General features: G+C 33.3%; 1 protein-coding gene across 2 annotated transcripts in view; it reads left to right on the top strand.

The window, feature by feature from the left end:
* The window catches only part of CHIC1 (cysteine rich hydrophobic domain 1), a 116,213-nt gene that overhangs the window by 7,800 nt on the left and 82,065 nt on the right, over positions 1–26,348 (top strand). For both annotated transcript variants that reach the window (XM_023202061.2, XM_023202060.2), the window contains exons 2-3: positions 7,062–7,116; positions 14,055–14,210. In XM_023202061.2, coding sequence (XP_023057829.1) covers positions 7,062–7,116; positions 14,055–14,210 — 211 coding nt within the window. The remainder of the gene's footprint in view (positions 1–7,061; positions 7,117–14,054; positions 14,211–26,348) is intronic.

Genomic DNA, 26,348 nt, shown 5'->3' with positions numbered 1-26,348 from the left:
GCAAATAACAGGATTTAGGGACCACCTGGCTGTAAGCAAAATGCAAAACATAGGGAGGGTGCGAATATGATACCAAGGTATAGGTTAAAGGAAGAGAGTAATGTGCCATTGATAGAGATGAATTTGAAAGGGGGAACCAGGTTCCAAGAAAATATAACATTTAGTTTTAGACAGGTTTCACTTAAGGTGGTATTGTTTTGTGGCAGGATGTCCAAACAGAAATTTTCAGTATACAATTAAAGATGAGGGACCAGAGCATGTACAAAAATATATTACTCGAGCTATAGATATGATGATTGTTAACAGAGAAAAATGATTGTCAAAGCTGTCAAATACAGATGAACTTTTATAGTTTGCTTAGAAAGAAAAGCAGAAGACTAAAAACTAAATTTTGGAAGAACTATGGAGTCTGAGGGCAGAATGAAAGAATGGGAGTGTTAGGAAGGGAGTGATCAACAGTGTCACAGCTGTAAACAAAGTCAACTGAAAAAGTTCTGAGAAGACATTGAATTTGGCAATAAACAAGACAAGATGGACTTGTCATTTTGAGTAAATTTACGGAATAAGAGATTATTTTCAGCAAAATGACAGTATCAAAAATCAAGTTTCAAAATTTCTTAAGAAAGGAGATATTAGGGAAATGGAAGCAGTGGACAGTTCATTTGTCTGCTGATAAGTGAAAAGAGGGAATAGTAAAGCTAAGAATTTTTAAAACAATAAAAATATATACATTTTGAAGGATATATCTGTCTGTATTGACTGCATATTTGATATCTAGTAGGGGAATGACAGCTGGCAAAAGCTAAATTAGCAGCAATTGCTAATCAAGGTAGGAACATGTTACTGATGTTGCATCTATAAGGCATTTAGACAAGATGTGGAAATAGAGGTCTACTTAAAATAATCATATCTACTTTCTAAAAATGAAAACTGCATCTATGTCTCTGTACAATAAGAATCTACTCTTCATGTAATAATGAATTGCATCTTTTCACTAGTGATAAAGTCACTACTTCACTCGCTGAATAGATTTAAATAAAATGTTTCTTGTAATATTAAATATTTGTTATTGATTGCTGAAGCAAATAATTACAAATAGGTTTAATACTAGATTGTCAATTTCTCAAGCAGCAGATGAAGATTGCCATAAAAATTCATGCATAATGGTGTCCCACCTTGTTTTCAGTTTAACTATACTTTTGTGTCTATGTATTGATTTAAAGGGAATATGTATTTGTATAAAATATTCTCATTACATGTTGTACTGACACACCTGAACAGAATTAATGAAGGATTTTTTAAATGTAGTTAAAATCTTTTTTCAATTGCTAATTTATTTACTTGACTATTTTAAAATATAGAATTTGTTTCAAAATACATTTTAAACGTACATAATATAGTATATTTATGTACAGGTATGTGTCTTGCTACTAGCTGCTAAATATAGAGAGTTTTTGTGCTTAAAACTGCATGTGTCCTTGAAAATGAGTTATTAGTGTAAATGATACAAGGACAATATGAAATTCCTGCATAGAGGTTTTTTTTTTCTTTGTCAACTTTTAGATTTGGGGGATACATGTGCAGTTTCATTACAAAGCTATATTACATGATGCTGAGGTTTGGGGTACAATTGAACCCATCACCCAGGTAGTGAGCATAGTACCCAACAGGGAGTTTTACAACCCTTACTCACCTCCCTTCTTACCACTTCGTGTAGTCCACAGTGTCTATCATTCCCATCTTTATGTTCATGTGTACTTAATGTTTAGCTCCCACTTACAAGTGAGAACATGCGATATTTGTTTTTGTGTTTCTGTGTTAATTCATTTAGGATAATGGCCTCCAGCTACATCCGTGTTACTGCAAAGAACATGATTTTGTTCTTTTTTATGGCTGCATAGGATTCCATCGTGTATATGTTCTATATTTTCTTTAGTCTGCCATTGATGGACCCCTAGGTCAATTCCATATCCTTGCTGCTATGAATAATGCTGTGATGAGTATATGATCACGTGTGTAATTTTGGTAGAACAATGTATCTTCCCTTGGGTATATACCCAGTAATGGAATTGCTGGTTCAAATGGTAGTTCTATTTTTGATTCTTTGAGAAATCTCCAAACTGCTTTCTACAGTAGCTGAAATAATTTAAATTCCCACCAATGTTGTATAAGCATCCCGTTTTCTCAGCAGTCCTGCCAACATCTGTTATTTTTTACTTTTTAATAATTGCCATTCTGACTGGCATGAGATGTAGTTTTGATTGGTATTTCTCTAATGATTAGTGATGATGAGCATTTTTTCATATGTTTGTTGGCCCCTTATGTGTGTTTTTTTGAGAAATGTGTATTCGTGCCCTTTGCCCACTTTTTGATGGGACTCTTTGTTTATTGCTTATTGAATTATTTAAATTCCTAATAGATTCTGTATATTATACCTTTGTTGATGCAAGGATAGTGGATGTTTTCTCCCATTCTGTATGTTGTCTGTTTATTGATAATTTCTTTTGTTGTGCAGAAGCTCTTTAGGTTAACTAGGTCTTAATAATTTTTGTTTTTGTTGCAGTTGCTTTTAAAGACTTAATCATGAATCCTTTGCCAAGGCCAATGTTGGGAAGGGTGTTTCCCAGGTTTTCTTCTAGGATTTTTATAATTTGAAGTCTTATATTTAAGTACTTACTCCATCTTGAGTTAATTTGTGTATATCATGACAGGTAGTGTTCCAGCTTAATTCTTCTGTATATGGCTGGCCAGTTATCCCAGCTCCATTTATTGAACAGAGAGAGGTGCCTTTCTCCATTACTCACATTTGTCAGTTTTGTCAAAGATCAGATGGTAGTAGGTGTGCAGCTTTATTTCTGTGGTCTATTCTGTTCCATTGGTCTATGTGTGTTTTTGTGCCAGTCCCGTGCTGTTTTGGTTACTATACCCTTGTAGTATAGTTTGAAGTCAGGTAATATGATGCCTCTGGCTTTGTTATTTTTGTTTGGGATTGCTTTGTCTATTTAGGTCCTTTTTTGTTTCTATATGAATTGTAGAATAGTTGTTTCTAATTCTATGAAGAATGATGTTTATAGTTTGACAGGTATAGCATTGAATCTTTAAATTGCTTTAGGCAGTTATGGCCATTTTTATGTTGTTGATTCTTCCAATCTGTAAGCATGAAATATCTTTCCATTTGTTTCTGTCATCTCTGATTTCTTTCAGCAGTGTTTTATAGTTCTCCTTGTAGACATGTTTCACCTTCTTGGTTAGATGTATTCCTAGGGGTTTTTTTTTTTTTTTTTTGGTTTTTGTTTGTTTGTTTGTTTGTTTGTTTGTTTGTTTTGACGATTGTAAATGGGATGCCATTCTTGATTTGGCTCTCAGCTTAAATGTTATTGGTGTATAGAAATTCTACTGACTTTTGTACATTGATTTTATTTCCTGAAACTTTAGTGAAGTTTTTCTTTATCAGTTCAAGGAGCCTTTTGGCAAGTGTTTAGGGATTTCTAGGTATAGAATCATATTGTCCGCAAAAAGAGATCGTTTGACTTCTTGTTTTCCTGCTTGCATGCCTTTTTCTCTTTCTCTTGCCTGACTGCTCTGAGTAGTACTTGCAGTATTATGTTGAAAAGGAGTGGTGAGAGTGGACATTTTTTTTCTTGTTCCAGTTCTCAAGGGGAATGGTTCCAGCTTTTGCCTGTTGGGTGTGATGGTGGCTGTGGGTTTCTCATACATAGCTCTTATTATTTTGAGGTACATTCTTTTGATGGTTAGTTTGTTGAGGGTTTTATCATGAAGGAATATTGAATTTTATCGAAAGCTTTTTCTGAGCCTATTAAGATGATCTTTTTTTTTGTTGTTTTTAATCCTGTTTATGTGGTAAATTACATTTATTGATTTGTGTATGTTGAACCAACCTTGCATCCCAGGAATAAAGGCTCTTTGATCATGGCAAATTAACTTTTTGATGTGCTGCTGGATTCGGATTGCTAGTATTTTGTTAAGATGTTTGTGTCTATGTTCGTCAGGGATATTGGCCAGTAGTTTTCTTATTTTCCTTCTTTCTCTGCCAGCTTTTCCTCTAAGGATGATGCTAGCTTCATAGGATGACTTGGGAAGGAGTCTTTCCTTTTCAAATTTTTGGAATCATTTGAGTAGGATTGGTACCAGCTCTTATTTGTACATCTAATAGAATTTGGTTGTGAATCAGTATGGTCTTGAGCTTTTTTTGGTTGGTTGGTGTTTTATTTCTGATTCAATTTTGAAACTTGTTCTGTTTAGGGCCTCAAATCTTCCTGATTCAATTTTGGGAGCTTGTATGTTTCCAGAATTTTACCCATTTCCTCCAGATTTTCAATTTTGTGTGCTAGGTGTTCATAATAGTTATCTGAAGATTTTTTGTATTTCTGTGGGATCGGTCATAATGTCATCTTTGTCATTTCTGATTGCTCTTATTTGGATCTTCTCTCTTTTTTCTTTATTAATCTAGCTAGCAGTCTGTAAATCTTGTTTCTTCTTTCCAAGAACCAACTTTTGGTTTCATTGATATTTTGTGTGGATTTTTGGTTCTCAGATTTTCTTCTGCTAGCTCTGGGGTTATTTTGTTCTTGTTTTCCCAGTTCCTCTAGGTCTTGCACAGAGTTTTAATCAGACATTGGATTCTTAACATTTCTTTAAAGTGACCCTACAACCAAGTGCCATAAATTAGTTAAATAGTACAGTAGTTTATTATTCAACAAACATTTTTCAACACTGATTAGATTTCATTATGCTGCTAGGTATAATAGAAAACAGCAAAATAAATAACCCATAGTTCCTGTTCTCTTAATATAGGATAAAATAAGGATTTAGGGGGTCAACATTGGAGTTTTGGTTTTCCCTACTTAATACATGACTGTGGGCAAGTCATTTAATTTATTTTCTGAATTTTTTTTTCTGGATGTTAGCTTCTTTGTCTTTAAAATGGGGTTGACAATACTTCTCTTGAAGACTTTTAAAGCATAAAAGTAATGTAGAGTCATGTGTCACTTAACAATGGGGATACCTCCTAAGAAATGCATTGTTAGGCAATTTTATCATTGTGTGAACATCATGGAGTATACTTACACAAACCTAGATGGCATAGCCTAGTACACACCTAAGCTATATGGTAAGCCTGTTGCTCCTAGGCTACAAACCTGTACAGCATGTGACTATACTGATTACTATAGGCAGTTGTAGCACAATGGTAAGTATTTGGGTTTCTAAACATAGAAAAAGTACAGAGAAAATATAATATAAAAGACAAAAAATGTTATACCTTTAATAGGGCACTTACCATGAATAGATCTTGAAGGACCAGAAGTTGCTCTGTGTGAGTGAGTGAGTGAGTAAGTGAGTAGTAAGTGAATGTGAAGGCCCAGGATATTACTGTACACTACTGTAGAATTTGTAAATACCGTATACTTAGGCTACAATAAATTTATTTTCAAATGCTATTCTTTGTTCAATAATAAATTAACCTTAGCTTACTATAACTTTTAAATTGTATAAACTGTTCAATTTTTAGAAACTCATTGACTCTTTTGTAATAATACTTAGCTTAAAACACAAACACATTGTACAGCTGTACAAAAATATTTTCTTTATATCCTTATTCTATTAATTTTTTTTTACTTTTTAAACTTTTTTGTTAAAATCTAAGATACAAACACACACATTAGCCTAGGTCTACACAGGGTCAGGATCGTCAATATCACTTCCACCTTCACAGCTTATCCCATTGGAAAGTCTTTAGGGACAATAATATCACGGAGCTGTCATCTCCTGTGATAACAGTACCTTCTAGAATACTTCTAAAAGGGCCTGCCTGAGGCTATTTTACAGTTAACTTTTTGTTAGAAGAAGGAATATATTCTAAAATAACAATAAAAAGTATAGTATAATAAATACATAAGCCAGTAACGGTCATTTGTTATTATCATCATGTATTATGTATTGTATGTAATTGTATGTGCTATACTTCTCTATGGTGGCAAAGTAAGTTTGTTTATACCAGCATCACCACAAATGTGTGTAATACATTGTACTGCGATGTTATGAAGGCTATGACTATGACATTACAAGGGCTATGGCAACACTAGGAAATAGAAATTTTTTAGCTCCATTATAATCTTATGGGACCACCATCATATATGCAGTCTATCTTTGAAACATGTTATGTAGCATGTGACTGTATTTAGTTAGCACAGTGTCTAGCCCATGGTAAAAACATAGTTATTGGTAGCTGTTACTGTTATTGCCCACCTCATATGGAGTTCTCAATAAATGTTACTGTCTTTTCCTTTTTGTTTACAACCTACCCTCCACTAATGTAAACTTGTAGTTAATATGAAATAGTATCATCTAACATTCAGGAAGTGACCTTTGTTATCCCTGAAATCAACAAGCAAGTGAGCAAAGCCTCATAAAATTCATTTTGACTTCTTAATGCAGATTTCACTGAGTATACTGGAAAAGAGAGTTTTCAAGTCTGGGATCTGTTTTTTCAAAACTGGTTGAGCACAAATGTGAAAGCCATTCATAAGGATTAAACTTTGAGTATCTGAATAGTAAATGGTCACAAGTGGTCAAACTCTGTAGTTCCAAAGGCTGTATTAATTGTGGAGGGGTAGTTTTTATTAGGAACATTTGCATACATACACAAAAGTGGAAAGAATAGTATAATGAAATCCCACACAGTACCCATAATCCAGCTCCAACAGTTATCAACTAAAGTAGGTTTTAACTGAAACATTTCAGTTAAAAATGGACATTTCCAGCTCAGTATGTGTTTCTTTAACTTATTATTTTTTAATCCTACATCATGGGTTGAGTTAGAATCCCACTTTAATGTTTGCTTTTTGTTAAGCTTTTTAAAAATTAGTTTGGATTAATAATCAAAGATTTGCTTTCTGTAAATATCATATAAAAAATTTTTCAGGGCACATTTTTAAATCAAAAAGCCAAAAGAAAAATGCATAGGTTTATAACTTTTTTAAAAAAAGGAAATATTTAAATATGCTGGGTAGAACATATTTTGTTCTGTCTTTGTTTTGAAGGTTTGGCTTGAGCAACAAGTTTGATACTGAATTTCCCTCCGTTCTAACAGGGAAGGTAAGTGAGAATTTGCTTTGAAGTTTTCAGTTCTAAAGCATTGTTTTATGGCTTACTCATTGTTATGACAAATGCTTTGAATCATTGTTAATGAAGTCAAGTAATAGGAGGCCTCAGTAGTTGGAAGCTGTGTTTATAGTATCTGAAAGCTGTTGCCATGGCTACCAGCCTCTGACCAGTTATTTTGTTCATTGTCCATTAATGCCAGCCATTATTTATTTATCCATTCAGCTTTTTCACTTTTGTATTTTTTTTCTCAGCATAGGTAGCTATAATTGTTTTTATTTGGGTCATTAATTTCCAGTGTTTTTAGAGTTAAAGTTATTTTTTTAACTGTCACTGCTATTAATTTTTAAAGTACTATATGGTATGATTTGTTATACATGAAAATAATTAAATTTTTTATTAGATGTTTTTCTGACTTTTAGAGAGTTTGAGTTAGTAAGATTGGACTCACTGTAATAAATTAGTACCTTTCTAGTCCCTGGTTTTCTACATTGAGTAGTAGTTTCTAGTAAATTCAAAGATTTACTAGGATTCAAAACTATAAATTTAAAGACCTAATGCACAGCCTGATTACTATAGTTGATAATATTGTATTATACACTGGAAATTTGCTGAGAGTAGATTTCAGGTGTTCTTATCACAAAATAACAAAAAGGTGACCGTGAGGAGATGGATATGCTAATGTGTTTGACTAGTAATCATTTTACTGTCTATATGTATATCAAAACATCATGTTGTACACCTTAAATATATACAATTTTTAAAAAGAAACTATATTTGGAAGATCATCTTATGACAATAATATGAACTTTCTATGCCCAAAGGAAAAGGCTCTACCTAAGGCAAAAAGTTATTTATATATGTTTGTTACTTGAACAATTATAGAAGAGGAGAGAAAAACCATTGTAATATAGAATACTCAATCATTGCCAAATGGTTAACAGTTGAAAGCTTGGGTAGCTAAAAAGATGATTAGGGGTTAAAGGAAGTTAACTTTTTGTATTTTGAAGCCTTTAAATTTAATATATTTAATTTTAGTGCTAGAATAATGGTATTTGTCAGTATAGATTTTGGTCATGTTTTAAAATTATCTAACAGGTTTTTTATTCTGTTGTAGCATCAATTATTCTCATATTGTTGGTGAGAAAAGCAAAATGAAAATCAGTGTGTTTAGTATGTGTAATAAATTGGAGAAATAAGCCCTTTAATAAATGTATTTTTACATAAAGAAATTCTAGAGAGATACACATGAAACTAATAAAAGTTATTACCTTTGATGGGAGAAGAGGAATGAGATGATGGATGGAGGCAAGGATAAGGATGAGACTTTTCTGTATATCTTTTAGTATTGCTTTCATTTTTAAACCATGTGACTGTATTACCTTTTGAACTTTAATTTATTCTTAATTCAATGTCCCTTGTTCTAAACTCTTTGAGAACCAGAAAAGATGCTTCTACTGACATTTGCTTCTTTTTGTCATGCATTTTCCAACTGTGTATTCTTTTTGCTTTTGGCCTAATCACAATCTTCCCCCCAGCCTCTTTGGGGGAGTAGACAGCAGACCTATTTCTTTTTTCAAGGAACATCTTTGAAATCATAAGAAATTCTGTTTAATTTAACCCTGCAAGGTATGTTACACTTTATTTGCTTCATTTTCCCCTTGAAAAATGGGAGGTAGCTTGAGATAAAATATAGTAGTTAAACAAGCTTTGCAGTCAAATCTGGGTTGGAATCCAAGTTCTGTCACTTACCGTGTGGCCTTGGGCAGGTCACTTCTCTGAGCCTCAGTTCTTATGTGAAAAATAGAGATGATGCTGATAGTTACCTCACTTTTTAATTTAAGAGTTAAATGAGAGAGCATATATAAAATTCCTAGTATTCTGTCATGTACTTATTAGCTTCCCAGTGTTAGTTTGTAGTTGCTGTTGACTGTTCTTCATCATTGTATTGTAGTTTCACTCTGGTTGCTTTTCATTTCACTCACTGGCTTTCAATTTTTCATTGCTTTTGCAATTTTTCTTCATCTAATTCTGAGAGAATACATTATTGTTCTCTGGTCTCACCACTAATTTGTTCTGTTGACTGTTGATCTTTTCTGTCTCTTCTGAGGTATAATATCAAATCATTCCACAGAATACTAAACAGGTGATCATAGTTCCTGGCTAAGTTAGCCTTAGAAAATATGTGGCCATTTAACATTTTAGGACACAAAGAACCCTTTGGTGTGAGATTTTGGCTCACTCTTGAGTACGTTCTACCTTCCTGTCCTGATCAATTGGAATAATTTACCAATTGAAGCAGCAGCCTAGACTTAGATTTGTCTTATATGAATTAATCATAAATGTTTTTTTCCAATGAATAAAGTAGCTATGGAAATATATCTTGAATAATAATGTATTTTTGTAGGAAGATGGTAAATTCATTATTAAAATTAAAGAGAATGTGATTTATAAGAACTTCAGTAAAAAACTTATTCTTCATGTTTCCTTTGATGCTGCTGCATGTATTGTAGGTGTAGTTATATCCAACTTTACCATTGGCTTAGTTTGAAATACAGGTCCAAGAAATTCTAGAAATGAATAATCTAAAAAATACGTCAGTGTATAAAATTCCCAGGCATACAAATTATCCATTTTCGAAATTGGCCTATTTTATATGCTCAAGGAATCTTCAGAATTTCTTTTCACACTTTCTCATTTATTTACAAGCCTTCTGAAACTAAAAATTCCAGTGGCCCCAAAGATAGTAGACTGTTTTAAACTAGAGGAGTAAGAAAGAATAATAAGCTGCTTTTGGTATGCACTCACACAACCTAAATTATCTGGATATGAGCTGCTCATAAAGATATCCATTCTTTTCAAGTGATTGTTTTTGTAGCACATTATAATGACTTGAGTAATTAAGTGTACATTATGTATAGTGTACAAAATTTATCATGTGTTGGATAAGGTATAAATTATAACTGTGATATTTTTCTTAGCATGTGTTTGGTGATGGGAAAAACACTAAAAGGAATTCTGAAGACCTGATTTTTGAAAGTCACGTGGTGGTAGCATTAGCTTTATTCATTTTCTCGTTGAGATAATTTTTCTCTGACAGGCACTTTCATTTGTATAGGTTCCTTTGCATTATCAAAATGCTTCTCAAATAACTGGAGAGAAAAGGCAAACATTATTCATGTGTATCTGAGGAAAAAAATAAAAGAAAAAAAGGTCTAAATTTCAGACTTAACAGCTCTTACATTAAAATATTTTTAAATGAATAACCGTGACAGCTAAAGTAGAAAAAAAATCTACCTTTTACGAAATCCAAAATCAGTCTTCCAATATGAATGCAATTCTAAATAGTTTTTATGCCTGCCTGAGCTAAGCAAAATTGCAGAGGGAAGTCTGAAAACCTCAAAAAACAATTTTGACAAGCTCTGTGGCTCAATTTTGATTTTTTGCTTCTTATGTGTTAATGCTTTTAGTGTAAACAAAAAGATAACCTTTTATATTAAGTGGAGAAAAGATTGTTTTCCGTATTTCATGTCGAACAGTTGTATACACACAGATTCTAGTGACCAGAAAATAAAAGAACCACAGCAATTTAGAAAAGAAAGTAAAGCTTTTGGCCCTTAGCTTGAAACAATTAAACCATGTTATAGGGAGACTAGTGTGCAGTGTTTGGGGATTGTAAGCAATAAAAATTGACCTTTACTATTGTGATACAGTATGACACCTGATTGATAGGATTGTGTTCCCCATGATTGAAGGAAGCAGATCAGACCTGCTGGGGTTTCCTTAGAGTTTCTTCTGTTTACAGAGTCTCTTACATCCTGTTATAAAATATTATGACCCTTTACCCCACCTTTATGGTGTGGTTTTCTTTTTTCATTCCAAGAAAGCCAAAAGAAATGAAATGTTTCTTTACAACCTACTGTTCAGTTAAAAAGTAAGAATCTTCTACTATCTAACCTTCATTGCTAGAGATACTCAATTATATGAAAGTAAATGAGTAAAATGTTAACCTGATTCTACAGAGTTAACTAAACATTTCTTTCACGTTGTTTAAAATTGAGTTAACTAATTCTCACTTCTTATGTCTTTAGCTCTGTTTTACGACTTTTACTGTTACTCAAATACAGATTTCTTTCAAAGGCAATCCTGTCCTCCTTTTAAAGTCAAAATGCAGATGTTAGTTTATTGTTTGAAACTCTGGTAAAAGCTTTTCTTTTCAATATATTTGTCTTATGACCTCAAAACATTTGAATTCTCATTTTTAGTAACTTGAATATTTTAGTTTTTAATTTGTCCATAGTAAGAAAATAGAAATTGACACTATTAAATGTTAAAAAGAAGAAAGTGTTGGCGGGAAAGAAGGAAAATGACCATATATTTAGGTAATGTTTTTGTTTTCAATTCCAGAAACATATAATAAAAGGCAAATTTTATAACAAATTTTATATACCTCAGCATACAATTTATTTTATTCACAATGTTTGAAATAAAAAGCCAGTTTTCTCTTCCCTCTTTTATTCTCTAGCTTTTGTCTCCCTCAGTCTTCTAACACTATTCATCCCTGGTAGAAGTGGAGCTTTCTTTTCTAAGGCTCCTTATAAACAAATTTTTTTTTCTTTTGGACTGACTCATTTCTGCAGCTTTTAGTTTTATTTTTTAACATCTGTGTTTGTACCTACTTTTTAAATAAGAATGTAAATTCCAGTTACAAACATTTAAATTTGTAAATGGACACATTTAATAATTTTATGATTTGCATGAGTTTATATCAAAATTTACCATGTTTAAAAAACGTTAGCTATTCTGGATACATAATTTAAAGAGAGTTGACAGTAATGTAATATTATAGTTTAAAGCTAAATATGTACATATTTTTTCTTTATTTTAACTTCTATTTGATTGCTCAGTGATTCCCTAGGAGAAAAGAAGTTGAATATTGCTATTGGAGAGGTAAATCTTAAGATAGAAACTTGGTACCTTGTTTTTAGAAAGAAGAGCTTGTTTTTTGTTTTTGTTTTTGTTTTGCTGAAGAATTAAAGAGCATTGAATCTGCGTTTAACATGCAGCAGATTATAAACAAATTATGCTTTTGTTTATAATATAGTATATAGGAAAACTATAGAATATTAATAGTTACTTGAGTAAACCCATTGCCTTCAGGTGAGACTTCATGCAAAAGAGCTTTTTCTTTCTCTAAACCTTCTCAGAGACATGATTCATGGACTTTCTTTTTCAAGGCATTTCAGTCAGGAGCTTACTTCCAAGGATTAATTTACATTTTTTGTGACATATATTAGACGAAGATTATTATTCTCGTTTTATCAGTGGGAAACTGAAACTCCGAAAATTAAATGATTTTGCCTGAATTTTTCATAGCTAATAAGTAACTATAATTCAAGTCTCTTGATCTGTTTTTCAATGTTTTTAGTTTGTCTTAGTTTAATGTGCTTAGTGCACTAAGTTTGTTAGTGTTTTCTAATTTCAATTATAAGGCAAGGCTCTCTGAATTTGTTTTCATATTTACTTAGAAATTTTGCCATTTAATTGGAATTATTTGCACACAGTGATTGTCTTTACATCATGTTGCTGACAGTCTAGATGGAGAATGAAATTAGTTTACTTGCTCCGTGTAAACAAAGTTTTGAGCCTTATAATTTCACAACTATTGTTTGTTAACATATTAGTAAGAAAATCAGATTCATGGGCTACGCAATTAACCTTATTGAGTGACATGAACAATTCTAATAAAGCTTCTAATAAAGCTTATATTCTTAATGTTTAGCTTACTCTAGTGCTGAATTCTGTGATCATGTGTTTTTATAACATTTGCTAATAGGTATATGTTTTGTGGTGTTGATTCTAAGACATCTTTAGTAAGAGACAAAAATGTAATACATTGATTCCTCAAGTACAATTTTTATTTGGAATAGTGGTAGTAAAGCTCTATATTTTTGATTCCTAACCTGCTAATGTGGTTTTTATTTTATAGTACCTTACTTTTCCTAACAATTGCATAATTTTTGCTTTTATAGCCAGATGCTAAAAGTTCTTTCGTAAACTTTATAGTCTGACAGCTTTCTAAATGAAAGGGAATCATTTTTGTAATCCAGAAATGTGATTTCACTGAAAGCAAACTATTTTTAGTGTACGTTTGAATTGTATAACCTTCAAGCAGAATTTTTGGTATAAATCTAATTATTCCAGTCATGTGCATGCCTTTGAACTGACTTTGTCCTTGTTTACAGAGAAGCACAAGCAGCCACTTCCAGGAATGGAGGTAGTAACTAGAAATATTAAACTTGTGTATTTAAAGACCTTTCAACTTTGAAAATTTACAGCAGTTCCGAGTCCATTTTATAATGAATATTAACAGGCCATTTTGAATGCAATCACTAGGCATTGTCTTTTGTTAGTGTAACAGTGGCTAATGTTAAAATTGTTATATTGCAAATTTGCCAGGGAATAAGAGTTTGAGAGTTGCCTTTTTCAAAGTAATCCAGGAATATTGCCAAGGTCTAATTTTAATTGCATTTCCTCTAGTAGTATTTGGGTTTTTATTGTTGTGTTATGCTTCTAGTCTTACCCAGCTTTTACTCATAATGACTAGAGACTATCAATTATACTGCCTTGATAATGAGAATATTTGGTAAGAAAACAGCTTGAAAGTTATCCTTTTCCGTCAAGTTTATTGCAGTCACTTTATTGGTGGTCATTTCAGAAGATTGTTTTTCAACATCAGGCTAAGTTCTATGAACATGAAATTATATTGTTGCGCTTTTCAATGCCACCCTAGAGTGTGTGAACATATTTATGGCGAATATATCTATTTAGATATTTGTGATTCCTTAAATTATTTGTAATAAACGTTTTTCTTAGATTTAGAGATAGTGAAAAGCTGCCCACAAACTGTTAAAGATTGTACCCTCTTATAGGTGGCCCCAGAAGAATTTAAGACCAGCATTGGCCGTGTGAATGCATGTTTGAAAAAGGCTCTCCCGGTCAATGTGAAATGGCTGCTGTGTGGTTGTCTCTGCTGCTGTTGCACACTGGGTTGCAGCCTATGGCCTGTTATTTGTCTCAACAAAAGAGTGAGTAACTGTTTTATTGTATAATAATAATAATAACTAACATTTATCGAAAACTTACTATGTGCTATGAACTCTTTTCAAGTACTTTACACAATTTATTTAATTCTTGTAACAATGCTATCTTTATTTTAGAGATAAGGAAACTTGGGAACAGACACATTGTTATTTGTCCAACTTTTACCATTTAACATGGGTTTCCATCATTTCACATAAATGCAGTATAAGTTAAATACTAAGTAATTATAAATGTAAGTGGGCTACTTATTCTTTTTAAAATACTTGATGCTGTGACTTAAGGTATTTCCAAGTTATAGGTATAAAGGAGAGCTTCTGATCTGAAGAAAGGCAAAGTGAGAGTAACCTACAAAGTTTGCAGGGCAAATCCTTAGTTTTAAACATGTTACAATAACATGCTAGCATAGCGTTACTACTTATGTCATGGATTTAAGAGTACTCTCTTAATCTTGTCTTCTTTAAAATTTCACTTTAGTTTTTGTGAATTTTTTCCTCTGGTGGGAAGAGACCTTTAAAACATTTTAATTGAAGCCAATGAGGAAAATTAATTCATTTTACCTAAAGTATGTTTCCTAGTACTGCATGAATGATTTCATTTAAACTTTTGTATAATAAGTAGCCAGCGAAATCAGATTCAAAATTATAGTGCCTTGTGGAAGAATAATTAGTGGTGCAGTTATTTTATTAAAGCCAAAAATATTCCCAAGAAGCACTCATTATTTTATCATCTCCATTCTTTTCCTGCCTGGTTTAATGTTTACTTCAAAAAGACAAATAATGAAATATTGCCAACTCTATGACTTTTTGAATGGAAAAGTTAAGCATTTTATTGATTCTGTTGGCAGTCACAAGTAGGTCAGAGCTTCACTGTAAACATTGCTTAGTTTATTGTTTGTCAAAGCAGGTACAGTATTCTCAAATGGTTTTCTATAAATTAAAAAAAAAAAGCTGACAGCATAAATTCCTTTTCTTAATTGTCATATCTTACTTTTAAAAGTTAAATCAGTAGTTCCTACCCATCCCTATTATTTTTAAAGCCTCAGTATGAATTAATCATGTTTGAATTTCCCCTCATGTAAATACAGCTAATCTCAATTACTTAAGAACAGAGATTTTTTTTTTTTTTTTTTTTTTTTTTTTTTGGTTTCTGTACTATCCAGGACTATCCCTTTTCCTGATGACCTGTTTACACTTTGTCTATTTGTTAATACCTTCACTAGAAGGCCTGAAATAAGAAACATTTTTTTCAATTATTTGATTTTACTATCAATAATTTGAATAACATATTCAATGGAAACTAAGATAATACTGATGCTCTGATCTCTCCTATCCTCCATTACTTTGGATAATTAAAAGCTCATAGTGAAGTTGAGGCATCAGTATATTTTAGTTCGCAAATCTGTCAATTTAAAAAATTTATTTAATATAGATTTGTAAATTGTCATCCATGAGCCAAATACAGCCCACTCTGTTTTTAAACATTTTAAGCAGTTTACCAGCATTTAAACATTGGAATATTTAAAATAAAATTCATGATATCCAGCCTCTTGTAAAATCTAAAGATCTGGCAATACTGGACCCACACGGCTATATGTCAACAGTTGGCTCTGAGTGGTGGCTGCTTCCTTTAAGTAGAACATACATTCTCTGGTTCATCTTAGAAACCACCGGTAGTTTACATTATCTGCCTTGCTGTGTAAGCATTACAGTTCACGGCCTCTGATTTTGTATGTGCCATGTTGTCAACACTATACTAGACCACAAAACATTAAGAACATGCTGGTAACCTTGTGCAAGTCACTGTTCTTTCTGTAGCCTCAAGTTTTCTCACCTATAAAATCGGGATACTACTAGTTACTTTTAACATGGTTTTATGATGAAATTTAAAGCAACTCAAAGATGTCTGTGTACATGAAAAAATATAAAATATAATTAAGAATTTTTATACATTCACTACTGATTTTCTAATCTGTAAAATAAGTTGAATAGACTACAATAGTTTAATTGGAAGGATGATTTGCATTCATATAGTTCACATCCCTTATTTTACAGGTGTGGGCATAAATCCAGAGAGGTGAAGTGACCTTCTCAGAGTTACACGGCAAATAGCCCAGCCACAAAAATAATCCTTGCTTTATTTTGTTTTTGTTTTTGTCTTTAACACTGCATTCTCTTGACTACATCGTGTTTCTTACATCAAATTGACTAGTCCTGAGACAAGAAATGTTCACATAAGTTGTATAATAAACAGCCCACTGAATTTTAATTCTTTAACAGTGAGTAGAAAACCAAATAGTAAATATTTTAGTCTTTGTGGGCCAGAGGTCTCTGTTGCAACCACTTAACTATGGCATTGTCACATGTAAACAGCCATAACCATATGTAAGTGAGTGAGCATTACTGTGTGCTCATAAAACTTTATTTACAAAAACAGGCAGCACACCAGATCTGGACTATGGGCTGTTGTTTGACATCTTGCTATAGTCATCTCTAATTGGGTATCTAGCTTTATCGAAGTCATATCTCTGTTTGCTCACAAAATAAAATGGAAATAATAATGAAGATGCTATGTTAGCCAATTATTGAAAATGTTTCCAAGACAAGAATTTTTATGTAGATAGTCTGCCTTATAATTTTTTTGGCAGTATAATTCATGGGAATTTTCTCTAGCAAATTAGGTGATAAAGAAAAGAAATATAGGTCAGAGTGCCTTGAGTTCCCCCTAATCTCTCTTGGCTCTGGTGGGATTTCACAGCTACATGATACATGAAATGAGGCTTTTCATTTACCTGTTCTTCTATCTACCACTGAACCAACTGTGATATCATAGTTAGTTTCAGCCCCAGTCATGCTATCACTCAAAATTTGAAATTACTTTTATCCTTTCCTTTTTTGCTTTAATACTTATTAAATTGAGAGAGAGATGGTCAGAGGAAAGGACTACTTTCTGACTCATGACATGACTATGATGTTTCAGGAGATAGAGGTTGTAATTCACTGTCCTGATTGATTCTGTGTTTTTGTAGCTAATTATAAAAAGAAGGAAAAGCATATGATAGAAACAAATGCCCCATCTATACAATATGCCATTTGGAAAAGAAAATCGGTCTTTGCAATGAGAGACAAATAGTTCTGCCAAGAATTAAGCAAATTACATGTAAACTATGTATAATTTAGATCTTACATAAAATACGTTTTGTGCTCTTGGTCAAAGACAACATGCATAAAGCAAGTGCACTGAGTATTATAACTTGGTGATAGACTGCCTTTTCCTTACTATCTTTGAACCTTTAATTTATGTGTCAACATTGAGTCATTTGAGCTGTATATAAGAAAATGGTGTTTATGGCATATTAATACTAAAAGCTGGTAAGTTTGCTTTCTTTTTTGTTAACTTTACTGGCTAATTGTATTGAATGTAGGATTGTATCTGCTCTGCAGAAGTACAGTGATTGGTATTAAGCTAACTTTGATACTTTTCTGGTCAGCTTGAGAGTCAGCCATCTGATTTATAAAAATAATTTATTGAGAAATAATTTACAGAACATAAAGTTAAACTCATATTAAGAGAGCAATTCATTGAATGTTAATGTACTTACAGAGTTGTGTAACTATCACCATAATCTAATTTTAGAACATTTCCATCATCCTAAGAGTAAACCTTGTGACCACTTTTAGTCACTCCCAATTTCCCTCCAATCCTTCTAGCCCTAAACAACCACTGATCTACCTTCTCTCTTATATTCACATTTTTGAACATTTTATACAATATGTATTCTTTCAGGGCTTTTAAAACTGAGCATAATGGTTTTTTGTGGAAAAAATACACATGACATAAAATTTGCATTTTTAACTACTTTAAAGTGTATAATTCAGTGGCATTAACTGCATTGACAGTGTTATGCAACCACCCACTATCTAGTTTCAGAAATTTTTTATCACCTGCAAGGAAAATCCCATATCCATTAAGCAGCCATTTCTCATTTTCCTTCCCCTCAGTTAGGAAGTTAAAAAGTGTTTCCCTCTCTTCTGTGTTTTCAAAAGTTTAAGAAGGATTGGTATTCTTCTTTTAAATATTTGGGAGAATTTTCTTTCTTTTGGGCATATACCTAACAGTGACACCATCTGATCTTGGGATTTTTTTTTTTTCTTGATAGGTTTTTGATTACACATTCAATATTTACTTGTTATAGGTCTATTCAGGTTTTCTGTTTCTACTTGAGTCAATTCTAGGAGTTTGTTCATTTCATCTAGGTTGTCTAGTTTGTTGGCCTACAATTATTTTTAGTATTCTCTTCTAATTTTTTTCTGAATTACTGTAAGAGTGATATGTAATGTCCCTATTTTCATTTCTGATTCTAGTCATCTCAGTCTTCTTCTTTTTTTCCTTAATCCTTGTAGCTGAAAGTTTGTCAAATTTCTTTTCAAAGAAAAACCTTTTGGTCTTGTTCATTTTCTCTATTATTCTATTCTGTATTTCATTTCTCTCCACTCTGTTTTTTCCTTTCTTCTGCTATATTTGGGTTTAGTTTGCTCTTTTTAGTTCCATAAGGTCTAAATTTAGGTTATTGATTTGAGATCATTCTTCTTTCTTTATGTAGGCATTTACTGCCCTCAGTGAATGTACATTGCTTACTCACATTCTGAGATACTGGGAGTTGTGATTTCAATGTATGAATTTCGAGGGAATATAATTCAGCCCATAACACATAAGGAAGGACTTCTGCTATTTTGCTAATTTGTTTTCCATGTCGTATGTTTTTTGTTCCTCAATTCCTTCATTACTTATTTATTTTATGTTTCATTGAGGTTTTTTAGTGTACTGTGTACCTTATTTCCTTTTCTGTATCTTTTTATTTTCTTAGTTGTTACAATTAACATCTTAACTTATAAACTTATAAAACACTAGTTTGAATTAATATCACCTTAGCTTTAATAGTATGTAAATTCTACTGCTATATATATCCATACCTCCCATTTTATGTTGTTGTTATCACAAATTATATGTTATGTATTGTGTGTCCATTAACAGACTTATGATTATCATTTTGTCTTTTAATCATGCAGGAAAAAGAGTTCCAACCCCAAAATACAATATTGGCTTTTAAATATATTTGTGCAGTTACCTTTACCGTTTTCTTTGTTTTGTCACATGCCTCAAGTTATTGTCTAGTGTCTTTTCATTTCAGCCTAAGGACCTCTCTTTAGAACTTATTAAAAAGCTGTCCTAATAGTGATGAACTCCCTCAGCCCTTGATTGTCTGGGAATTTCTTCATTTCTTTTTTTTTTTGGAAGAATAATTTTGCTCGGTATAGAATTTTTGGTTGACAGAGCTTGCTTGTTTGTTTTGTAATTTCTGCACTTTAAATACTATATGCCATCCCACTGCCTCTGACCTTCATGGTTTCTGATGTGAAAATAACTGTTAATCTTATGAAGAATCTCTTGTACTTAACAAGTCACTTCTTTCTTACTGATTTCAAGATTTCCCTCTTTGTTTTTTACTTTCAACAGTTTAATTATACTTTATCTTGGTATGGTTCACTTTGAATTTATCCTACTTGGAATTTATTTGGCTTCTTGAAATGTTTTTTTTCTATGTGCAGATTCCAATTAATATCTGATGTCACTTGATGCCAGCCTGAAGAACTTCCTTTAGTATTTCACATAAACTGGGTCTGCAGGCCACAGATACTCTCAGTTTTTATTTAGGAATGTCTTTATTTTATCTGCACTTTTTAATATGCAGTTTTTAATTAATAGATTTTTAAAACTAATTTTAGGTTTACAGAAAAAAATGAGCAAAAAGCACAGATTCCATAAACCCCAATTTCCTCTACTATTGAGATCTTACATTAGTGTGGTACAGTTGTTACAGTTGATGAGCCAATGTTGGTATCTTATAATTAACTAAAGTCCATGGTTTACATTAGGCTTCACTCTTTGTGTTCTACATCCTATGGATTTTGGCAAGTGTATAATGATATGTATCCATCATCACAGTATCATACAGAATAGCAGTTTCACTGCCCTAAAACTCCATTATGCTACACCTATTTCATCCCACCCTCATATCCTGAGCAATCACCTAACATTTTATTGTCTCCATAGGTTTGCCTTTTCCAGAATGTCATATAAGTTGGAATTATATAGAATATATTAATATTGATTTCTTTCACTTACCAATATGCATTTAAGGTTCCTCCATGTCTTTTTCTGGCTTGATAGCTAATTTCTTTTTGTCACTGAATAATATTCCATTTTTGGGTTTTGCCACAGTTTTTATCTATTCACCTGTTGAAGGGTTTCTTGGTTGCTTCCAAGGTTTGGCACTCATAAATAAGACTGTTATAAACATTCAAGTACAGGTTTTTGAGTGGGCAGTTTTGAACTCATTTGATGATTGCTGGATCATATGGTAAGAGTATGTTTAGTTTTGTAAGAAACTGCCAAACTGTCTTGTAAAGTCGCTGTGCCATTTTGTATTCCCACCAGCAATGAATAAGACTTCCTATTGTTCTGCATCTTCATCAACGTTTGGTGTTGTGAGTATTGTGGATTTTGGCCGTTCTAAAACGTAGGTTGTGATATCTCACTATTGTTTTAATTTCTAATTCTGCATAGTCATATGATATTGAGCAGCTTTTTACAAGCTTATTTTTCTTCTATGTATCTTCTTTGAAGAGGTTTCTGATCAGGCCTGTGACCCCCCTTTTTGTAGTGGCATGGGTACAGGATGGTTCCTGAAGGAAAAGAGGGCTTAGTGGCCTCCAAATTCCCTCACCCACCAGTTTCTGGAGGAGGCTCTAGTGGAGTGAGGACTGAGGAGCCTATGCACACTTTTTCATTGGGATGTTTATATTATTATTGTTGAGTTGTTAAAGAGTTATTTGTATACTTTGGATACCAGTCTTCTACAAAGTATGTGTTTTGCAAATACTTTCTCTCAGCCTGTGGTTTGTCTTTTTACTCTCTTAATAGTATATTTTGTAGAGTGGAACATTTTAATTTTAATGAATTTCAACTTATTAATGTTTTCTTTTATGCATCTTGCTTTCTGGTGTTGTATGTAAGAATTCATTGCCAAACCCAAGGTCACCTAGATTTTGTTGTGTGTTATATTCTAGGAATTTTAAGAGTTTGGCATTTGTAAAAGGTGTAAGGTATGTGAATACATTCAGTTTTCCTTGCATGTTGATGTCCAGTTGTACCAGCACCATCTATTGAAAAGACAACAATTTCCATTGAATTACCTTTTTGTCAGAGGGTCTGTTTCTGGCTTCTCTATTCTGTTCCACTGAATAACTAATGAGTTCTTTCATCAATTCCACACTGTCTTGATTACTGTAGCTTTATGGTAAGTCATGAGGTCAAGTAGTATCAGTCCTCTTTGTTCTCCTTAAATATTGTGTTGACTATTATGGATCTTTTACTTTTCCATATAAACTAAAGAAAACTTTAGAATCATTTTTTCAATAATCACAAAATATTGTGATTTTGTATTCTGAAACTTTACTGACTTTTTTAAAATCAGTTCAAGAAGCCTTTTGGCAGAGTCTTTTGGGTTTCTAGGTGTAGAATAATACCATCAGCAAAAAGAGGTAGTTTCACTTTTTTACCTATTTATGTGCCTTTTAATTTTTTCTCTTGACTGTTCTGTCTAGGACTTCCAGTACTGTGTTGAATAGGAGTGGTGGGAGTGAGTATCCTTTTCTTGTTCCATTTCTCAAAAAAGCTGGGAAATGGTTCCAGCTTTTGCCTGTTCTATATGATGTTAGCTATGGGTTTGCCATAGATGGCTCTTAACTATTTTGAGATATATTCCTTTGATGGCTAGTTTGTTAAGAGTTTTTATGAAGTAAAGTTGGATTTTATCAAAAGCTTTTTCTCTGTCTGTTGACAAGATTATATGATCTTTGTTTTTAGTCCTGTTTATGTGGTGAATCACATTTATTGATCCGCATATGTTGAACCAACCTTGCATCCTAGGATTAAAGCCTACTCGATTGTGGAGAATTAATTTTTTGATGTGCTTCTGGATTCAGATTTCTAGTATTTGTTGGGGATTTTTGTGTCTATGTTCATCAGGGATGTTGGTCTGAAGTTTTTTTTCATTGTGTCTTTGCCATATTTTGGTATCAGGATGATGCTGGTTTATAGGACGAATTAAGGAGGAGTCTCTCTTCTATTTTTTGGAATAATTTCAGTACGATTGGTACTAGCTCTGCTTATGTCTGGTAGAATTCAGCTGTGAATCCATCTGGTTTACGGTTTTTCTTCATTGGTAGGTTTTTAATTGCTGTTTCAATTTTGGAACATGTTATTGTTCTGTTCAGGATTTCCATTTATTTTTTCCTGATTCAATCTTGGGAGCCTGTGTGTTTGCAGAAATTTATTCATTTCCTCTAGATTTTCTAATTAGTATGCATAGAGGTGTTCATAATAGTGTCTGAGGATCTTTATGTTTCTGTGAGATTGGTTGTAATGTCTCCTTTGTCATTTCTCATTGTGCTTATTTGGATCATCTCTCATTTTTCTTTGTTAATTTAGCTGTCAATCTACAGATCTTGTTTATCCTTTCAAAAATCCAACTTTTGGTTTCATTGACCCTTTGTGTGGATTTTGGGTCTCAGGTCAATTCAGTGCTCCTCTGATTTTTGTTTTCTTCTGTTAGCTTTGTTAGTTTGTTTTTGTTTTCTAGTTCCTCTAGGTGCAAAGTTAGATTGATAATTTGAGATCCTTCTAAGTTTTGAATGTGGGCATTTGGCACTGTAAACTTTCCTCTTCATGCTGCTTTTGCCGCATCCTAGAGATTTTGTGTTCTGTGGATGATTGTCTTGTATAGAATCATGGAGAGGTTCTCCGAATTGCTTGAATTTGCATATCAACCTCTAGCAAGATTAGGGAAATGTTCATGAACTGTATCCTCAGATATGTTTTCCATGTTGCTTACTCTGTCTCCTTCTGTCTCAGGAGTCCTAATGTGTCATAGGTTTCGTCTATCTGCATAACTCCCTATTTCTCAGAGACTTTGTTCCTTTTTTATAATTCTGTTTTCTTTGCTTTTGTCTGACTGGCTTGATTCAAAACACCAGTCTTCAATCTTTGAAACTCTTCCTTGAGTTTGATATAATCTTGTTAATGCTTCTAATTTTATGTTGAAATTCCTGTAGTGAATTTTTCAATTCCAGAAGTTCAGTTTGTTTGTTTTTTTTTTTTTTTAATATGGTCAGGTCGTCTTTCAACATTTGGATAATTTTACTGGCTTCCTTGGTTTGGACTTCAACTTTCTCTTGAATCTTTTTGAACTTCTTTGCCATCCAGATTCTGAATTCTATGTCATTTCAGACATTTAAAACTGTTTAGAATCCATTGCTGGGGACACAGTGCAATCATTGGTAGGTAAGTAAACACACTGACTTTTTGAATTGCTGGAATTATTGCCTTGATTTTTTTTTTTTCTGCTCTGAGGGTTCTTGTGTTTCTCATTTTGAAATTGCTGTTATTTGGATGGGACCTTTTTATTTTACAGGGTTTTTTTTCTCTTGAAGGTTTGGCAAATGTTGTATATAGGTGCTTTCCTTTGTTTTGTTTTGTTTTGTTTTGTTTTGTTTTTTTGAGGCAGAGTCTCGCTCAGTCACCCTGGTTGGAGTGCAAAGTCATGATCTCAGCTCACTGCAATCTCTGCCTCCTGTGTTCAAGCAATTCTTCTGCCTCAGCCTCTCAAGTAGCTGGGATTACAGGCACCTGCCATCATGCCTGGATAATTTTTGTATTTGTGTAGAGATGGGGTTTCACCATGTTGCCCAGGCTGGTCTTGAACTCCTGACCTCAGTCGATTCACCCGCTTTCTTTTTGAGTGCTTTCAGAGTGCCCTGGTTCTGTATGGGTTCCTTAGTTTTCTGCATTGGATTTCATAGGCATTGCATGCTGAAGGAATTTATTTTTGTTTGCTGGTATAATTCAGGTTATAATCCAGTAGATAGAGTTTAAATATAAGGGCCAGCAGATAGGATTTTACTCAGTAGTGTGTCTTTTTTGTATTTCAATGCATATGCATTTCAAGTACACAACTTGGAGGCCTCAATTACATTTATACTGTTGTGGAACCATTACCACTACTGATTTCCAGTTTTTTTTTCATTACCCCAAACAGGAACTCTATAGCCATTAAGTAATAACTTCTCAATTCTTCCTTTCTTCATACTCTGCTAACTTCTAATCTTTCTGTCTCTACAAATTTGCCTATTCTAGATACCTCATGTAAGTGAAATAATGCCATAATTTTGCTTTTAGATTCAGCTTATTTCACATACCGTAAAGTCTTCAGAGTTAATCCATTTCATATTTCAGAATTTCTTTTTTTTTGAGACAGAGTCTTGCTCTGTCGCCCAGGCTGGAGTGCAGTGGCCGGATCTCAGCTCACTGCAAGCTCCGCCTCCCGGGTTCACGCTATTCTCCTGCCTCAGCCTCCGGAGTAGCTGGGACTACAGGCGCCCACCACCTCGCCCGGCTAGTTTTTTTGTATTTTTTAGTAGAGACGGGGTTTCACCGTGTTAGCCAGGATGGTCTCAATCTCCTGACCTCGTGATCCGCCCGTCTCGGCCTCCCAAAGTGCTGGGATTACAGGCTTGAGCCACTGCGCCCGGCCAAGAATTTCATTCCCTTTTATGGCTTAATAGCATTCTATTTTGTGTAAATATCATAGTTTTGTCTATCCACTTATTTATTGATGGACACTTGAGTTGTTTCCACCTTTTGGCTATTGGGAATAATGCTGTAGTAAACATTACTGTACAAGTGCCTGAGTCTTTGATTTCAATTCCTTTGGGTATATATCTAGGAGTACAATTCTGGTCATATGGCAACTGTTTTGCTTTTTGAGGAACCACCATAACCTTTTTTTTTTTTTTTTTTTTAATTATATTGAAGTTCTGGGATACATGGGCAGAACGTGCAGGTGTGTTACATGTGCCATGGTGGTTTGCTGCACCCATCAACCCATCATCTACATTAGGTATTTGCCCTAATGCTATCCCTCCCCTTTACTCCCACCCCCCAGCAGGCCCCGTCGTGTGATATACCCCTCCCTGTGCCCATATATTCTCATTGCTCAACTCCCACTTATGAGTGAGAACATGCAGTGTTTGGTTTTCCGTTCCTGTGTTAGTTTGCTGAGAATGATGGTTTCCAGCTTCACCCATGTCTCTGCAAAGGACATGAACTCATCCTTTTTTATGGCTGCATAGTATTCCAGAGTGTATATGTACCACATTTTCTTTATCCAGTCTAATATTGATGGGCATTTGGGTTGGTTTTAAGTCTTTGCTGTAGTGACTAGTGCTGCAGTAAACATACATGTGCATGTGTCTTTGCAGTAGAATGATTTATAATTCTTTTGGTATATACCCAGTAATGGGATTGCTGGGTCAAATGGTATTTCTAGTTCTAGATCCCTGAGGAATCACCACACTATCTTCCACAATGGTTGAACTAATTTATACTCCCACCATCAGTGTAAAAGTGTTCCTATTTCTGGATATCCTCTCCAGCATCTTTTGTTTCCTTTTTAATAATCGCCTTTCTAACTGGAGTGAGATGGTATCTTATTGTGGTTTTCATTTGCATTTCTCTAATGAACAGTAATGATGAGCTTTTTTTCATATGTTTGTTGGCCGCAAGAATGTCTTCTTTCAAGAAGTGTCTGTTCATGTCCTTTGCCCACTTTTTGATGGGGTTGTTTTTTTCTGCAAATTTGTTTAAGTTCCTTGTAGATTCTGGATATTAGCCCTTTGTCCGATGGATACATTGCAAAAATTTTCTCCCATTCTGTAGATTCCCTGTTCACTCTGATGATGGTTAAACTTCTTAAGCTGATAAGCAACTTCAGCAAAGTCTCAGGATACAAAATCAATGCGCAAAAATAACAAGCATTCCTATACACCAGTAATAGACAAACAGAGAACCAAATCACGAGCAAACTCCCATTCACAGTTGCTACACAGGGAATAAAATACCCAGGAATACAACTTTAAAGGGATGTGAAGGACCTCTTTAGTGGGAGCTACAAACCTCTCCTCAAGGAAATGCGAGAGGACACAAACAAATGGACAAACATTCCA

This window comes from Piliocolobus tephrosceles, chromosome 12 (genome assembly GCF_002776525.5).
Source record: "Piliocolobus tephrosceles isolate RC106 chromosome 12, ASM277652v3, whole genome shotgun sequence".
In the NCBI taxonomy this organism is placed as follows: domain Eukaryota; kingdom Metazoa; phylum Chordata; class Mammalia; order Primates; family Cercopithecidae; genus Piliocolobus; species Piliocolobus tephrosceles.
The sequence above is the reverse complement of the archived record's forward strand: the minus strand, read 5'-3'. Positions and strand labels throughout refer to the sequence as shown.